The following is a 15,677-nucleotide window of genomic DNA, read 5'->3' on the forward strand; positions in this document are numbered from 1 at the left end:
GAGGGGCAGCAACTGCGGTAGTCCTTGTCTCAACTGGAGTGTGCAGGAGGGGGGCAGCGGTGGACAGTGGCCAGGGGGCCCCAATGACCTTTACTGCCCGGGGACTCTGACCACTGTCAGTCCACCCTTAGAGTAGAGTTAGGGAGGAGCCAAGAGTTAGCACTATTCTATGTTGGCAGTCCTATATTTGCTTGCTTAGCTATGTGGATACCAATATTAGCTGGTACCTGCATAACTTCCAGAACCAGCTGGCATATTTCCAGCATCTTCCCCCTTCCATCCCCTGACAAAGGCTCAGAGCCCCTCATAGCTCCCTCAAGAAGACCCACACTCTGCTGATCAAAATAGGTTTCTGCGATTCCCTTGTAAGTGTTTTATTTCCTTATTACTTATTTGTTGAACCTAAGAAATTACAAGAGTTTGTGGAGTTGAAAGAACAGATGAAGAACCCTCTGCAGCAACTTCCTTTGGTTACCACTGTACCGGCTGCAATTACCGATTAACCTTCCTCCCTCAGAAAATGTGAATTGTAAGATTAACCATTTTGAGTTTTTCTTATTTTCTCTGAGATTGTTTTCCTGATCTTGGATCTCCCAATTGTGGACAATTATATAATATATATTGATGAGAGAAAATGTTTTCTTTTTCCTTTATATTAATTTCTGTTTTTCCTTACATTTATGTGATAAATGTGAATGTAATTAAGTAAAATGATAAATAAATAAAAAAATAGGCTTCTGCAGGCCTACCTTTATCTCATGTTTTGGTCCATAAGGATGATGGGGGCAGGTGCAATGCCCTAGAAGTCATGGTGGCTATTTCAAGACACAGCTGCAAGGGGCAGGAGCAAGTAGGCTTCACTCCTGCCCCTACTGCTCCACTGGGCCACCAGCGAGGTTAAGGTAGGCCTGAGGGGCCTATTCTGAATGAGGTGGGGACGGGAGGGGGTCTGAAATTTTAAGTTTATTAAAATTTTGATATAATGCCCATTAGAAGTACTTTTTGGGCAGTTTACATTGTACATTAAAAATGTTGAGGTAAGATTTAAAAAGATAGAATAAAATAGTGGGATGGGTGGAACTATGGATAGGAAAGGCGGTTCAAAAAAAAAAATAAAGGAGATCAGCCTGCTGCGAGCCTGGAAAACTCCCCCAGGCAAGAACAATAAATTAATTAGTAAATGCATGATTAAATAAAAATGTTTTCAATCCAGATTGAAACTGCACATGACAATGTTCCAAGCGAAGGTGTAATGGAAGAGTATTCCACAAAGAAGGACCAATCACGCTGAAGATTCTAGTTCCAACACAATCATAACAAATGTGATGATAGGAATGAACAATCATCACGTTGAATTGTGAAGAATGAAGAGTTCTCACTGGTAAATGGGGAATTAGTAAGTATAAAGGAAGTCCTGATAAATGTACTTTATGTACTATAGTCAGAATCTTGAAAGTGATGCGGTGAATGATAGGTAAATAATGATCTTCATGCAGAAGGGAGGTAACATGTTCTAATTTTTTAGAACTGAAAAGGAGCCTAATTGCAGAATGTTGGAGTAATTGTAATCGTTTTAATTTGGCAGCTTCAAAATTAATACACTGAGGCTTAGAAGACGTGCGGCCTGCTTCTTTTATGGAGCTCCGCTCTTCTGTTGAGGAACTGGGCACAAAGAGACAGTGCAATATTTCTAGCAAAAAAGGTGACGGTACTCAAATGCCAGGCCACCCTTCAGGGGTGGGGTGATCACTGAGGGACTCACCCCACAATAGCCAGGACCCCTGCAACCAGTCACAGAATCTATGACAAGGCAGCACTGGTGTGTTGAGCCTGAGCTCTTTCATTAAAACTTGTGGTCCATGGGTCAATTTTAGCAGATACTGGAAAAGGTGCCGGTACTCAGTACCCCCGAGTACCCCCTGAAAAAAAGCCCTGCAAAGAGAGGATGAGTAAGGCGAGAGGAAGAAGGGTCAAAGAAGAGAGTGAAGAGGAAAGGTGTGGAGGGGGGAAAGATAAAGCGAGTAGGAGTGAAGGAGTGGCCTAGTGGTTAGAGCACCAGTTAGACATCCAGAGGTGACCAGTTCAAATCCCACTGCTGCTCCTTGTGTTATTGGGCAAGTCACTTAACCCTCCATTGCCTCAGGTTCAAACTTAGATTGTGAGCCCATCAGGGACAGTGAAATACCCAGTGTGCCTGAATGTAGCTCAGCTTGAGCTACTACTGAAAAGGGCGTGAGCAAAATTTAAGTAAATAAAGATTAGAAGGGTAAAGAAATAAAAGAGAAGTTGGGGTGGGGGAAGATTAGAGAAAAGGAGTATGGTGAGAGAGATAGACAACTGGAGAATAGGCAAAACAAGAAATCAGGTGGGAAGATGAAGAACAGCAATGATATTGGTGGAAGATTCCAAGAGTGAGGAGGGAGACATGAGGGCCTAAAGGGAGGAGCACTCCTGCCTACCCCCCTTTTGAATATGCACTACTCCAATGCATCCAGATAGAAGAAACTATTGGTTTTAATCAAGCTTTTGGAAGGAGGTTTGGACTACATTTCATATGTTCCAAGAAGGTATTATTTATTCTAATACTACTAATCATTTCTATAGTGCTACTAGATGTACACAGCGCTGTACACATTATATACAGGTACTTTCTCTGTCCCTAAGGAGCTCACAATCTAAGTTTTGTTTTGTACCTGGGGCAATGGATAATAAAGTGACTTGCCCAATGCCACAAGGAGCTGCAGTGGGAATTGAGACCAGGTTGCCAGGATCAAAGCCCACTGCACTAACCATTAGGCTACTCCTCCACTCCATCCATATGCATGGAAGAGACCTGCATATGATGGAGGCAGTATATGCAAATGAAGTTCATGCATATTTATTGTGGCTATCCTGAAAACCTGACTGGCAAAGGATACTCCAGGACTGGACTTGGGAAACACTGGTCTAGACAAGGCCGTGCACTTAGCATTAATTCTATAACAGCAACTTGGTGCGAAGATTCTATTAGAGAATACTAACATAAAGTCAGCACTGGCATGCCCATGGGTAGGCATGTCCGGCCAGAGGTGGCCGGTTCAAATCCCGCTGCTGCTCCTTGTGATCTTGGGCAAGTCACTTAACCCTCCATTGCCTCAGGTACAAACTTAGATTCTCCTGAGACAGAGAAATATCCAGTGTACCTGAATGTAACTCACCTTGAGCTACTACTGAAAAAGATGTGAGCAAAATCTTAATAAATTGAGATTCTGTTGCTACTATCTGAGATTTTACCTGGAATGTTGCTACTATTTGAGATTCTAGATGGAATGTTGCTACTACTGGAGATTCTACATGGAATGTTGCTATTCCACTAGCAACATTCCATGTAGAAGCCTGCCCTTGCAGGTGCAGGACGTCAGACTCACAGAAACAGAAGCCTGCGCGGCCGCGTTGCTGATCTGGAATGTTGCTAGTGGAGGAGTAGCCTAGTGGTTAGAGCAGTGGAACATTGAACGTTGCTACTAGTTGAGATTCTACATGGAATGGTGCTATTATTGCTGATTCTACATGGACTGTTGCTAGTGGAGGAGTGGCCTAGTGGTTAAAGCACCGGTCTTGTAATCCAGAGGTGGCCGGTTCAAATCCCACTGCTGCTCCCTTGTGATCTTGGGCAAATCACTTAACCCTCCATTGCCTCAGATACAAACTTAGATTGTGAGCCCTCCTGGGACAGAGAAATATCCAGAGTACCTGAATGTAACTCACCTTGAGCTACTACTGAAAAAGGTGTGAGCAAAATCTCAATAAATAAATAAATAAAATATATATACCATAGCAATGGCAGGCATAAGTTGGTGTGCCAACTGACACGCATAATAGTATTCTAAAAACTATGTGCCAAACTGGGAGAGCCACCAATGCTCTGCCCACATGTACACCACCCTTGTAGTTAGAGGCTATGGGTCTGATATTCAGACCGCAGGAGGTAGCCAGGCTGCCTACTGCAGTTGGAACTGAGCCCAGATATTTAATTTTGGGCCGTTTCTGGTGACCGGCATTGAACATCCAGGTGTATTTTGGCTGGTTTAAATTTAACTGGAATGCTAGCTGATTAATTTTAAACTGGACAAAGATATACCTGCTATTTTGGTGGCCAAATTTGGCCATCAATGCGCTTGAACATTGGCAGATAGCTGGTTATATTGTGCAATATAACAGGTTATCTGTTAACCCCTGGATTCTATATAGTACGCTTAGAGTTACGCGCCAAAATCAGCACAGATTCTATAGCACCACGCGTAACTTCATTGGTTTAACAAGCTAATGAGCGCTGACATCAGCACTTAACAATAATGAGCACTAATTGGAACTGATTAGAATTTAGGCGCATAACTCACTAAGCATATTCTGTAACGATGTGCGTCAAACTTCTAATGCATACAGGCAAAAGGGGGTGTTATGAGCGGGGAAATGGGAGTTTCGTGGGTGTTCCAAAATTTAGGCACCTAGTTATAGAATATGGCCCAGTGCGCCTAAATCTATGCGCCAGGATTTATGCCATGTTTTAGTTGGTGTAAATGGATGCGTGCAGACATAGGTACTGAAATATCAACTAAGTTTGCATTCTAAGTGCAAAAATGTGTGCATAAGATAAATCAGGGTATGTGTGTAGATTTGCAAGTATACAGGTTCCTTTTGTTTATTGTGCCCTCTTACAACTCTCAAGAACACCGTCCTTTAGTGGAAGCCTGCATACACTTTTAGCTAAGGGGGGGGGGGTAATAACTTTAAACAAGCCAATTTTCCAAGACAATAACCTATATAGCGTGACTTAAGTTGCGCTGGCAAATCCAGTCATATTCTGGATTTGCCCTTGCAACTTAATTAGTTAACAAGCCAATCAGCGCTGATAATTGCCACTTAATTATTGACATTAATTGGTACTAATTAGAATTTACACAAAGGACTGTCTACACGTATTCTATAACATGATGCATGTACATTCTAAGTCACATAGTTGAAAAGGGGGCATGGCAATGCGCGTGGAATGGACAGGTCATGGGCATTTCTAAAATCTATGCATGTGGTTATAGAATACACCTGGTCTGCATGTAATTTAGGCATTGGCAGGGATGGGTGCTCGACATTCTATATAATAATTCTCACCTCCAACAGGATGTGCTTGGGACCGTGCCTGCCGGAAGTGGTCTGCTAGGCAGGCACGCACTGACCTCAGTGACATCAGTGACAGACAATTTGGCAAAGCAAAACAATCTGAGTGCTGGCCATTAGGACACAGGGTTGATAGGAGAGTTTTAAAAGACTGAAGGAACCGAAAGTGTTAAATGGGAGGAGGGGGGAGTTCTGAACGACTGAAAGACATGAACATTTGGGAAAGGAAAACAATCTGAATGCTGGCCATTAGGACACAGGGTTGATAGGAGAGTTTTAAACGACTGAAGGAAACGAAAGTGTTAAACTGGAGAAGGGGGGGGGGGGAGTTGTGAATGACTGAAAGACATGCAAATTTGGGACAGGAAAACAATCTCAATGCTGGCCATTAGCACACAGGGTACATAGGAGAGTTTTAAAAGACTGAAGGAACCAAAGTGTTCGGGGGGGGGGGGGGGGGGGGGGGGGGCAAGTTCTGAATGAATGAAAGAAAATGAAAATTTACGAGAGGGAACACAATCTGATGCCGGGCATTTGTACACAGGTAGATAGGACACTTTTTTTAAAAAATGAAGGACGTGAAAGTATTACATCTTGGGGGAGGGGTGAGGAGGAAAGCGGTGGGGTATCCGGATACTGGGCGTTAGGGCCACGGGGGTACATAGACTTTTGAAGCCTTAAGGAACCAAAGTGTGGGAAGGAGGAGGAAAAGGAGGGGAGGGAACGGGGTGAGGGGCATTAGGAACAGGGGAGGGGGCCCTGTCACACACTCTCATTCTCACACACACACTGTCACACAGACAGTCTCACTCTGTCACACACCCGCACATTCACTCTGGCTCTCTCTCTCAAACATACACACTCCCAGGAAAACCTTGCTAGCACCCGTTTCATTCGTTCCAGAAACGGGCCTTTTTTACTAGTATTCTATAAACCGCATGGAAATTTAGGCTTAGTCTATAAAATTCACATAAATTTAGGAGTACTTTATAGAATATGCCTAGGCATATTGGCGCCAATTTTTAGGTGTCATATATAGAATCTGGTCCTAAATGGCTATAAAAATAGTCCTTTTTATGGTTTGCACAATTTCTAACACCACTGAATAATATCACTGACCTCTTTCACTTTGTCCAGCTCATTCTGCAAAGCTTGCTTGGTTATTTCCACTTCTATAAGCTGTTGTCGCAATTTCTCATTTTCCTCTTCCGTTTTAGTCCGCTTTTCTTCCACATTTTCCAGTTCATGATGAAGTCGGACTGACACATCCTTTGCAACCTTAGGACAACCACAGTCAGATCCCAGTTAATGAAATGAGGGTCACCTACTGGTGCTGAACCATTTTTGCATTGATTAAAACAAAATATTTCTCCTTCAGTTAAGGTCATGCAATAGTTCATATAGGTCACTGAAACCCTGGCTCTCCTTGCTTGATGTTTCTGGAAGCTTAATAATCTATTTGAATCCCTGTCATCTCTGTAATAGTTTTTGTCCTCTCAACTATAACCTTTGAAAACACCTGCCAAGTCATTATGGGGTCCTTTGACTAAGGCTAAGTGTGTGCTAACAAATTAGTGTGTGTTACATGCCATGCAGCCTATAGCTACACAAAGCGCTGCACGGCATTTAGCACATGCTAATCATTAGCACGCCTTAGTAAAAGGACCCCTAAAAATGTTACATAACAGTAGCTGATGGTCTTTAACCTTATGTTGGACAGCAAGTCAAATGCAGGGGAGATTCTATATTTTTGAACACGTTGGTGTGTCTGAGGCACAGAAGCAAGTGGACAAATCCTGAAATGTTAGTACCCTTGAGAGTGATTCAGCCCTTTATCTACTGCTTTGCTCAAGGTTATATATCATTGTTCTGTTCCTAGCCCACTTCGTATAGCTGAACATCTCTTTTATTCTCTTCTATTCTTCCCTACCATATTTCTTCCTGTCACTTAGATGCCTCCATCTTTACTCCGTTGTACCCTTCTATTCTTTGAATCTCCCACACCCACCTGAACAATCTCATATGCACCAGAATCTATCGGGTCTTCTGTCACAGTGCAGTTTTTAAACTATAGACCTATTTTCACTTTTCTCTCATTAACTGCCTACAGGAAAATCCCTTTGATATACTGATCCTGTCTGTTCCATCTAGAACTATGTTATGAGCATTAGTGTGTATCTGAAGACTTCCAGAGAGTGGAGCAGTCATGGGTGGGCCCAGATGGGCTCAGGCCCACCCAACATTGGCCCAACCTTGCTGTGGCTGGCAGGGACCCCCTAACTCCCATCAGCTGAAGACTCCTTGTGGCCAGAATTATTCCAAGCTGGGTAGCCAGTGGCAGAATTGCATCATGGCCATCTCTCCCCTTCCTCTTGCATGTTCAGTTTTTGCGCATATGCATAAGTGCAAAAACTGAGCAGGCATGGGGAGCCAGAGGTGGGGCAGCGCTAATACTCTGGGACACTGCCAACAGCTACCCAGCTTGGAAAGGTTCTGGCTGGGAGGAGTCTTCAGCTGGTATGGGGATCCCCACCACCTCAGCTAATTGTATTTTGAGTTTGTGAGGTTGGGGACAAAACGAATAGTGGGGGTAGGATGACAATGGATAGAAAATTTCATGTCCACCCACTTTGGGCTCAGGCCCACCCTAAATTAGCTATCTGGCTATGCCACTGTTGCCAGAAGGCCAGGGAAATGTCTGTATGTTTAGAAAGTCAACAATACGGATCTGCATCACAGTTACAAATTCAGTCAAGGTAGCTAAAATGTAAATATTTATAGATGTTTCTAAAAAACATAAAATTGAAAAGGGATCCCTGGTTCAACATTTTCTATTATGACAATAAAATATTTCCTTTCCAGGAGAAAAGACTGCAGATTTTCAAATGCATTACTTCACAGCACTAAGAATTTTTAGCTGATGCACTCTTTGGGGTCCATAAAGACTTGTCTTCTCCACTGAAGGGATTCAATAAGTTTGTGCCAATAGCTTTATTGTGACCAAGTTCTGTATTTTCATACACTAGATTTGAGAGAAGCAACCTGCAAGCATTTCTTTTTGATTAGAGATCAAGTTCAAATACACGAAAGCATCAACAGGAATGAAAGAGCTTTAACAAAAGTATTATCATTTGATATCGGTGTCCAAAGATAACTAAGATAGCAGTGATATGAGGCATGGAATTGTAAATGGAAGGAGGCTGGGTATAAAAAGTGCACTTCATAAAAATGTAGTCATGGTTCAACTGGAAAAACTGGTGTACAGGCCATCTGGTGAATACTGCCATTTAGGGGCCTTTTACTTTGCAGCAGTAAGACCACAGTGGGCTTACTGCGTGCCAATCTGGATCTACCGCTGGCCCAACACGGGCACCGGTGGCAGTTCCACCCCCAGTGCATGGCATTTCCAGCACTAGCGAAAATATTCAAAAAATATTTTCGCAGGGGGTTATCTGGCAGTAATCGGGCAGCGCCACATGCTACCCGGTTACCGCTGGGTTAGCATGGGAGCCCTTACCACCACCTCAGTGGGTGGCGGTACTTGCTCCCCCCTGAACGGCAACGTAAGAGTAATCTTAATGCATGGTCATGTCTTTTTTGGCCTTTTCCCCTGCTGCGGTAGAAAGGGCCTCGGCATGCACCCCCCCCCCCCCCCCCCGTTAGCGCAGGGTCCTTTTTACCACAGCTTAGAAAAAGGGTCCCTTAAGTAAGTGTGGTCTTAAGGGTCTGAATGGCAGCCGCACACTCAGAGCCATTCTGAAATGTAGGTTTTCAACTTGCTTACCAAACAAATGCAACGAGGCTTTCACAGGGGAGGAGCATGAACGAGCCAGAAGCATGTCTAATAGTTATGTAAGTTATGTACATAACTGCCGCATTTACATTTGCTATTGACATGGCGTAAGCAGGTGGCACCCACCGGCCGACATTCAGAACGATTTAACCGACTGGTTAACTCTCTTGTTTATGGCTGTCTGGTCATTTTCAGGGGCACTTAACTGGTTAGTGTCCCTGACAATGACCAGTTTGTGGCAAACATTAAGTTGGGTATGTCGGGGGCATTCCGGGGGCAGAGTCCGATTACTTCCTGACATTCAGACATAACCAGCCACACAAATAGCCGTTCTATCTGTATCCATTAACCTATGGCCGGTTACGTGTGAATATTAACTTAACCAGCCATGCACTAGCTGGATTAAAAAAAAAACTGGATATTCAATGGCAAAGCTTGGGCAGGGCCAGACATTGAATTTCTGGTTTTAGTGCTGGCGGTGTACAAAAAAAATAACACTGTCCGCTGCCGGCTCAATATCGGTGGGGGGGGGGGGGGGGGGGGGGGGATATTTACCAACTTATGCTAGTATTCTCTCACCGAATCTTGACATCAAGATGCCATTCTACAGTTAGCACTCAACACACTGCACCTAGAAGCCTAACCTGTGGTGCTCAGTTATAGAATTGCCCTTGTGTGTTCTGGATTGAACAAGAGTAATCACTATTGTATGTTGCTATAGAGACACACTTCAAAATGTAACATTGTGACTGTCTCTGGGGAAACATGACTAAAGTAGCAGATCCAAAATATTAATTTCTGCAACTTTTTAAACATTTTCACAAAAAAGGATGGGGTTTGCACTGTTGTACTACAAAGTGTATGCCATAATAAAATTCATTAAAACCTCATATTTCATTTCAGGTCACTTTAGTCAAGTTTTCTCAGAGATGGTCACAATTTTGAAAAAAGAAAAGCAAGAAAAAAAACAATAGAAAAGCATCAATAGGTGAGTTGAGAATAAGACTTAAAATTTTCAGAACAAACATCATGGAAAGTAGATATCCAGATCTTGTAGTCTCCTTTTTTTTTTCTTTTTTTGACATTATAATTTGCTGGCCATTTCTCCAAATCGCTGCTCAGGTATGTAGACTACAATAAACACATAATTATTGGTTTTCACATATATTGCTGCTTCAAATGTCACCCCTTGCTACCTTTCTCCCTCCAAAACGTGTGTGTGTGTGGGCATAGCTACGGGTGACCCAATTTCAGCTCTGGCCCGCCCACTCCCATTGCTCCCATTGCCGGCCACTGCTGCTTTTCCTGTTGAGCAGCAGGGCCGGCGCTACAAAAAGAAGAAGCGCTCAGCTGATTGAGCTGAGCGCCGCCGCCAACGTTAACAATGAGAAAAAAATGTAAAAAAAAAAAAAAAGCGCGGCACCGTAGGCAGCCTCGAAGCATTGGCTGCTGGCTCAGCAGGCACCTCCCATCTCTTACGTCACTGCCCCTGGAGCGAAACAGGGCCAGTGACGTAAGAGACGGGAGGAGCCTGCAGAGCCAGCAGCCAATGCTTCGAGGCTGCCTACGGGGTGCCGCGCTTTTTTTTTTTTAAACATTTTTTCTCGTCTTTAGCGTTGGTGGCGGCGCTCAGCTCAATCAGCTGAGCGCTTCTTCTTTTTGTAGCTGGGGCTGGCGGGCCTGAATCGGATGGCAGGATGGGGACTGGGGAGAAAGAGGGAAAACGGATGGCAGGATGGGGACTGGGGAGAAAGAGGGAAAACGGAAGGGATGGGGAGAGAAAGAGGGAAAACGGATGGCAGGATGGGGACTGGGGAGAAAGAGGGAAAACGGAAGGATGGGGAGAGAAAGAGGAAAAACGGATGGCAGGATGGGGACTGGGGAGAAAGAGGGAAAACGGAAGGATGGGGAGAGAAAGAGGGAAAACGGATGGCAGGATGGGGACTGGGGAGAAAGAGGGAAAACGGAAGGATGGGGAGAGAAAGAGGGAAAACGGATGACAGGATGGGGACTGGGGAGAAAGAGGGAAAACAGAAGGATGGGGAGAGAAAGAGGGAAAACAGATGGGAGGATGGCAGAGAAAGAGGGAAAACAAAAGGATGGGGAGAGAAAGAGGGAAAACAGATGGGAGGATGGCAGAGAAAGAGGGAAAGGAAGGATGGGGAGAGAAAGAGGGAAAACGGATGGGAGGATGGCAGAGAAAGAGGGAAAACGGAAGGATCGGGAGAGAAAGAGGGAAAACAGACGGAAGGATGGCAGAGAAAGAGGGAAAACGGATGGAAGGATGGCAGAGAAAGAGGGAAAATGGATGGATAGGAAGAGAGACACTGGATGGAAGGATGGGGAGAGAAAGAGGGGAGATGGATGAAGGATGCAGAGAGAAAGGGGCGAGACTGGAAGGATGTGGAGAGAGAAGGGACACTGAACAGAAAAGGGTAGAGAGATAGACACTGGTTAGAAGGAGGGAGAGAGAGACATTAGATGGAAGGATCAGGAGAGAGGGTAGATGGATGGAAGGATGGGGCGAGAAAGAGGGAAGACGCTGGATGGAAGGGTAGGGAGAAAGAGGTGACACTGGATGGAAGGATGCAGAAAGAAAGAGGGGAGACTACTGGAAGAATGGGGAGAGAGAGGGGAGACACTGGAAGGATGGGGAGAGAAAGAAGAGAGCTGCTGGATGGAAAAGGAGAGTAGTAAAAGACTGGAGAATAAGAGGAAGGGGCATGGGGAGAACAAGGGTGAGAAAAAGATGAAAAGCCATAAGTAGATGAAGGAAATTAAAGAATGGATAGTAAGAATGAATTAAATCTGGACAGAGAGAGAGAGGCAGAAAAATATTGAAGAAAGCAAAGAAAAAGGAGAGAAAAATGACAAATGGCCAGGAAACCCTGGCAGAAGAGTTAAGCGAAAACGAAGGAAAGCAGAATCTAGAGACTGGGAGCAACACAATGAGAAAAAGTAAATGGCCATACAACAAAGGTAAAGAAAATAATTGTATTTTTAATTTAGGATAAAGTAATATGGTGTTAATAAAGTTTCAGAGACCAATACTTCCTTCCTTAGGTCAGGAGAGGATACCGTAACAGCATTATACTGACCTGAGGCAGGAGGTTTTGGCCTCTGAAAGCTCACTGAAAAGGATTAGGCTATTAAATAAATTGTCTGAGATCTGATGCACTGAAAAGCAGCACTTTACCCTGTGTGACAAATGTATCTGAGTGTGACTACATTTTGCTGGGGGAGGGGGGTAGAGAGAAAATTTTGTGCCCACCCACTTTGGGTTCAGGCCCACCCAAAATTGGCAGTCTGGCTACGCCACTGGTGTGTGTGTGGGGGGGGGGGGGGGGGGGATGTTAAAGCAGATGTACCATAGTGTCTGAAAAACTGGAAAATTGAAAGATATATCTCCAAGAATGTATTTGATACATAAAATGGTTCCATTAGCATATATTTGAAATTTGCCAGCAATAATACCAACCTTAGCGACTAACAATTTCTGAATTTTTCAAAATCATTTATATCTCAATTACCTTATCAAAATACTTTTTTTAAATTTTCATCTACCTCATGCTGCCAATGATAAGAAAGACTGAGCCTGCTGACTTGGAAGTTTTAAGGGTTTGTGTAACATAATCTAAGTATTAAAGTCAAAAGATTAACATTTGGAATGCAGATTGGAAGGGGAGGGGTCATCATAGACTATGAGAGTTAGTGAAAACCTTATTTTTAGAAAGCATCTAAGAGACTGACTTGGGGAGTGTTGCTCAAAACACAAAGATATAGGCAGATATATTATTTGAGCAAGATATATTGGAATGCAGTTTCTTACTTATTAAAAAAAAATCAGGACATAAGTTAGTGGTTTCCAATCATCAAGTTCAATCCTAGCTACTAACCACTTGTCTTATCTTTCAAGCAAGGATTTTAAAAAATGGTAAACTAGGTCAATTTTGAAACTTGGGAATGAGCAAGAAACTAGGGTTGAATCCATGACTTTTAGAGTTACTGTTGCCTCCTCTCATTGGGATGCTATCTTTCTTTAAAACTTGTGTTACCATGTATCTACACACGTATATAATTTACAGATCACTGAGTGTATGTCATTAGAATCGGGTTTCCCTTCCTGAAGAAGACCTATCTGGGCTTGTCAGCATCCTTTTGGCTGGGACTCTGGCTTTGACTAAAGCAAGGACACAGATCGAGCTGCAAGAGCCAGTGGACTTTTACCTTGAGGTCTTGCTCCATGCTCCGCAAGAGCTCTCCGTCGATCTCGCCCGTCTGCGCATAGCGCATCCTCTTGCGCTCCGCCTTGCGGAGGCGGTACTGCAGGATCCGGCAGTTCTTGTTGGCTCGCTCCAGCTCGTGGCGCATTTCCTGCAGCTGACAGGCATCCTCCTCGAAAAAACTATCCCGCATCTCGTCCATCTCCGTTCTCATCTCGTCGATTTCGTTCTTTTGAGTTGAGCAGAGGCGGGGAATGAAAGGAGGGCTTAATGTTAATAGTATTAAAAAAAAAAAAAAAAAAAGAAATAAAACGACGTGAATAGAAAATGGTAGCGGAATACTAGAAATACAATAGGCACTTTACCATCGTAACCCCCCTAAGGCATCCCCTGCAAAGAAAAAGACCGAACGACATGACGAAAACCGCACAAACAACACTGTATTACTCCCGGTTATTCTCAGGCCCCCGTCACAGGCTTTTATCCTCCCAGTGCCAGATGAAAGCTTGTCCTATTAACTCTAGGTTCTAAACAGTAGGTGCTAACCCAACCGCTTCAAATTCTAAGCAAAGATCTGGATTACGACCATGGATCCCTGCCAGCACTAGACTATGAAGCGCACAAGAATTGGATATTGCAATCCTTTCAGCAGTGTTTAGTGCTTACCTTCAGGATCTCGTTCTCCTCCCGTAGTTTCTCCACCTCGCTCTGCAGCTGTTGCTCCTGTAGGCTCAAGGGATCGTCCGTCCTCTCGACCTCCATGCCAGCCTCGGGGGGCTCCGACTCCCCGCTTTTAGTGTGCATGCTTTGAGCCTTTTTCTGGTGAAATTGAAGTAGCTCAGACTGCAGACATCCCTCTTGCCAGTACGCTCCGCCACTGCCTCCTGCCTGCCGGGGGCTCTTCCCTGTAGAAGCGAAAGAGGAGGCGGCGGCCCCCTCCCCTCCGCCTGTCTGGGAGCTCTTCCCTTTCCAACTCCCAGCCGCGCCCTCGATGGGCGAATCGGCGATGGGGCTCGGCCGGCTCTGCTCCGCTTTTGTGGACGCTAGATCTGAGGCTAGAGGCTCTGCAGGTTGACGCTGCCCCTCCAGCTCTCCCTCCGCCCAGGCTCTCCTGCCGGCCTCCGCCCTGGCCGCGCCGCGGGGTTCAGCACCAGCGCCGCCCTGGACAGCTCCCGGCGCGTTTCGCAGCTGAGGCTGCTTCTCTCCGCTGCTGTTCCCGGCGCCCAGAGCCCCGGGCTGCTGCCGGCTGCCCCTGCCTGAGCCCTGGCGGGCGCCGGCGTTGGCCTTGGGGGCAGCCTGTGATCTGCCCGCCTGTCTGCCTGCGCTCTCTCTGGGTCTAGCCGGTGACGAAGCTCCTTGTTTTTTGTTGCTGCTGCTGCTGCTGCTCCCTTCCGGATGCAGGCGAGGCTCGGCAGCAGCAGCAGCGCCACCGACTGGCTGACTCATGATGTTATCTGGAAGAACAACGACAGGTGCACAGATATTGAGGTTCGGGGGTCTCCATCACAAAGGTCATCCTCCGTCCTAGACATGGGGTGGGGTAGAAGAAAAGACATTGGACAAAATTCACTCACAGACAGCCATCAGTGACCAACAATTATTTAAGGCACTAGAATATTTTCCTAAATAATTGACTTTAGTAATAACGCCCATAGGGATTACATCGTTCTAACAACCTTTTTGTATTTCTTTTATTTAACTCGTAGGGTTGAAAGGGTAATCGGACAGGTTTGTGCATTTTATCTCTACGTATGTGAATTACAGATGAACAGGGCTGGCCCAACCATAAAGAAAAAACCAGGTGGTCACCTAGGGCAGAAGCTTCTGGGGAGCAGCAAAAAAGCATCTGCAGTCAAAGCAAAACAATAAATCCTGACAGCCACACAAATTCAAAAAGCCTTCAGTGCTCATTTTTCCCTACAGAAAGTATAGGTAATTTTCAAATAACACATTTGCCTTTGTGTATGGCTTTTGAACATTGGCCTCATTTATTTATATATATAACAAGACAAGCTTTAACATTTTAGAGTAGGATGCCCAAATTTTGGTTGATAAGATTGTTCTGACAGTGCTGGTGTTAGAATAAGCATGATTTTTGAGTTTAATTATCCAAACCTTGGGGGAGGAGGGTTCCTAGGGTGCCCAATACTCTTGCACTGGCCCTGGAGCTGAATAACCTAAGACAGACCCTTCATTCACACTAAGATACCTTACTTTATAGCACATTTTTCTTTGTTTTGGAGGCAAATACTGCAGGTTTAGCTTGAGGGCCTCTTTTTCTGGACTAGCTAGGTTTCTTTATTTTGCTTCCATTCAAAACATGAAGCCACTTGGCAGAGTTTTTAATGCAAAATGGATCGTAGGAGTAGCCTAATGGTTAGTGCAGTGGCCCGAGAACCAGAGGAACCTGATTCAATTCCCACTGCAGCTACTTGTGACTCTGGACAAGTCATGCAGCTCTCTACTGCTCAGGTCCAAAATAAGTACTTATATATAATATGTGAACT

General features: G+C 44.7%; 1 protein-coding gene across 2 annotated transcripts in view; it reads right to left on the bottom strand.

Annotated features, from left to right (window-relative positions):
* SOGA3 (SOGA family member 3) overlaps positions 1-14,616 on the bottom strand; it is a 78,023-nt gene extending 63,407 nt beyond the window's left edge. For both annotated transcript variants that reach the window (XR_003941484.1, XM_030196866.1), the window contains exons 1-3: positions 13,837-14,616; positions 13,175-13,399; positions 6,274-6,432 (exon numbers count right to left, since the gene is read on the bottom strand). Coding sequence is in view for 1 of the 2 variants with exons in the window: in XM_030196866.1 (XP_030052726.1) it covers positions 6,274-6,432; positions 13,175-13,399; positions 13,837-14,616 (1,164 nt within the window). In the remaining variant the exon portion in view is untranslated. The remainder of the gene's footprint in view (positions 1-6,273; positions 6,433-13,174; positions 13,400-13,836) is intronic.
* Between the last annotated feature and the right edge of the window lie 1,061 nt (positions 14,617-15,677).

Source organism: Microcaecilia unicolor, chromosome 3 (genome assembly GCF_901765095.1).
Source record: "Microcaecilia unicolor chromosome 3, aMicUni1.1, whole genome shotgun sequence".
In the NCBI taxonomy this organism is placed as follows: Eukaryota; Metazoa; Chordata; class Amphibia; order Gymnophiona; family Siphonopidae; genus Microcaecilia; species Microcaecilia unicolor.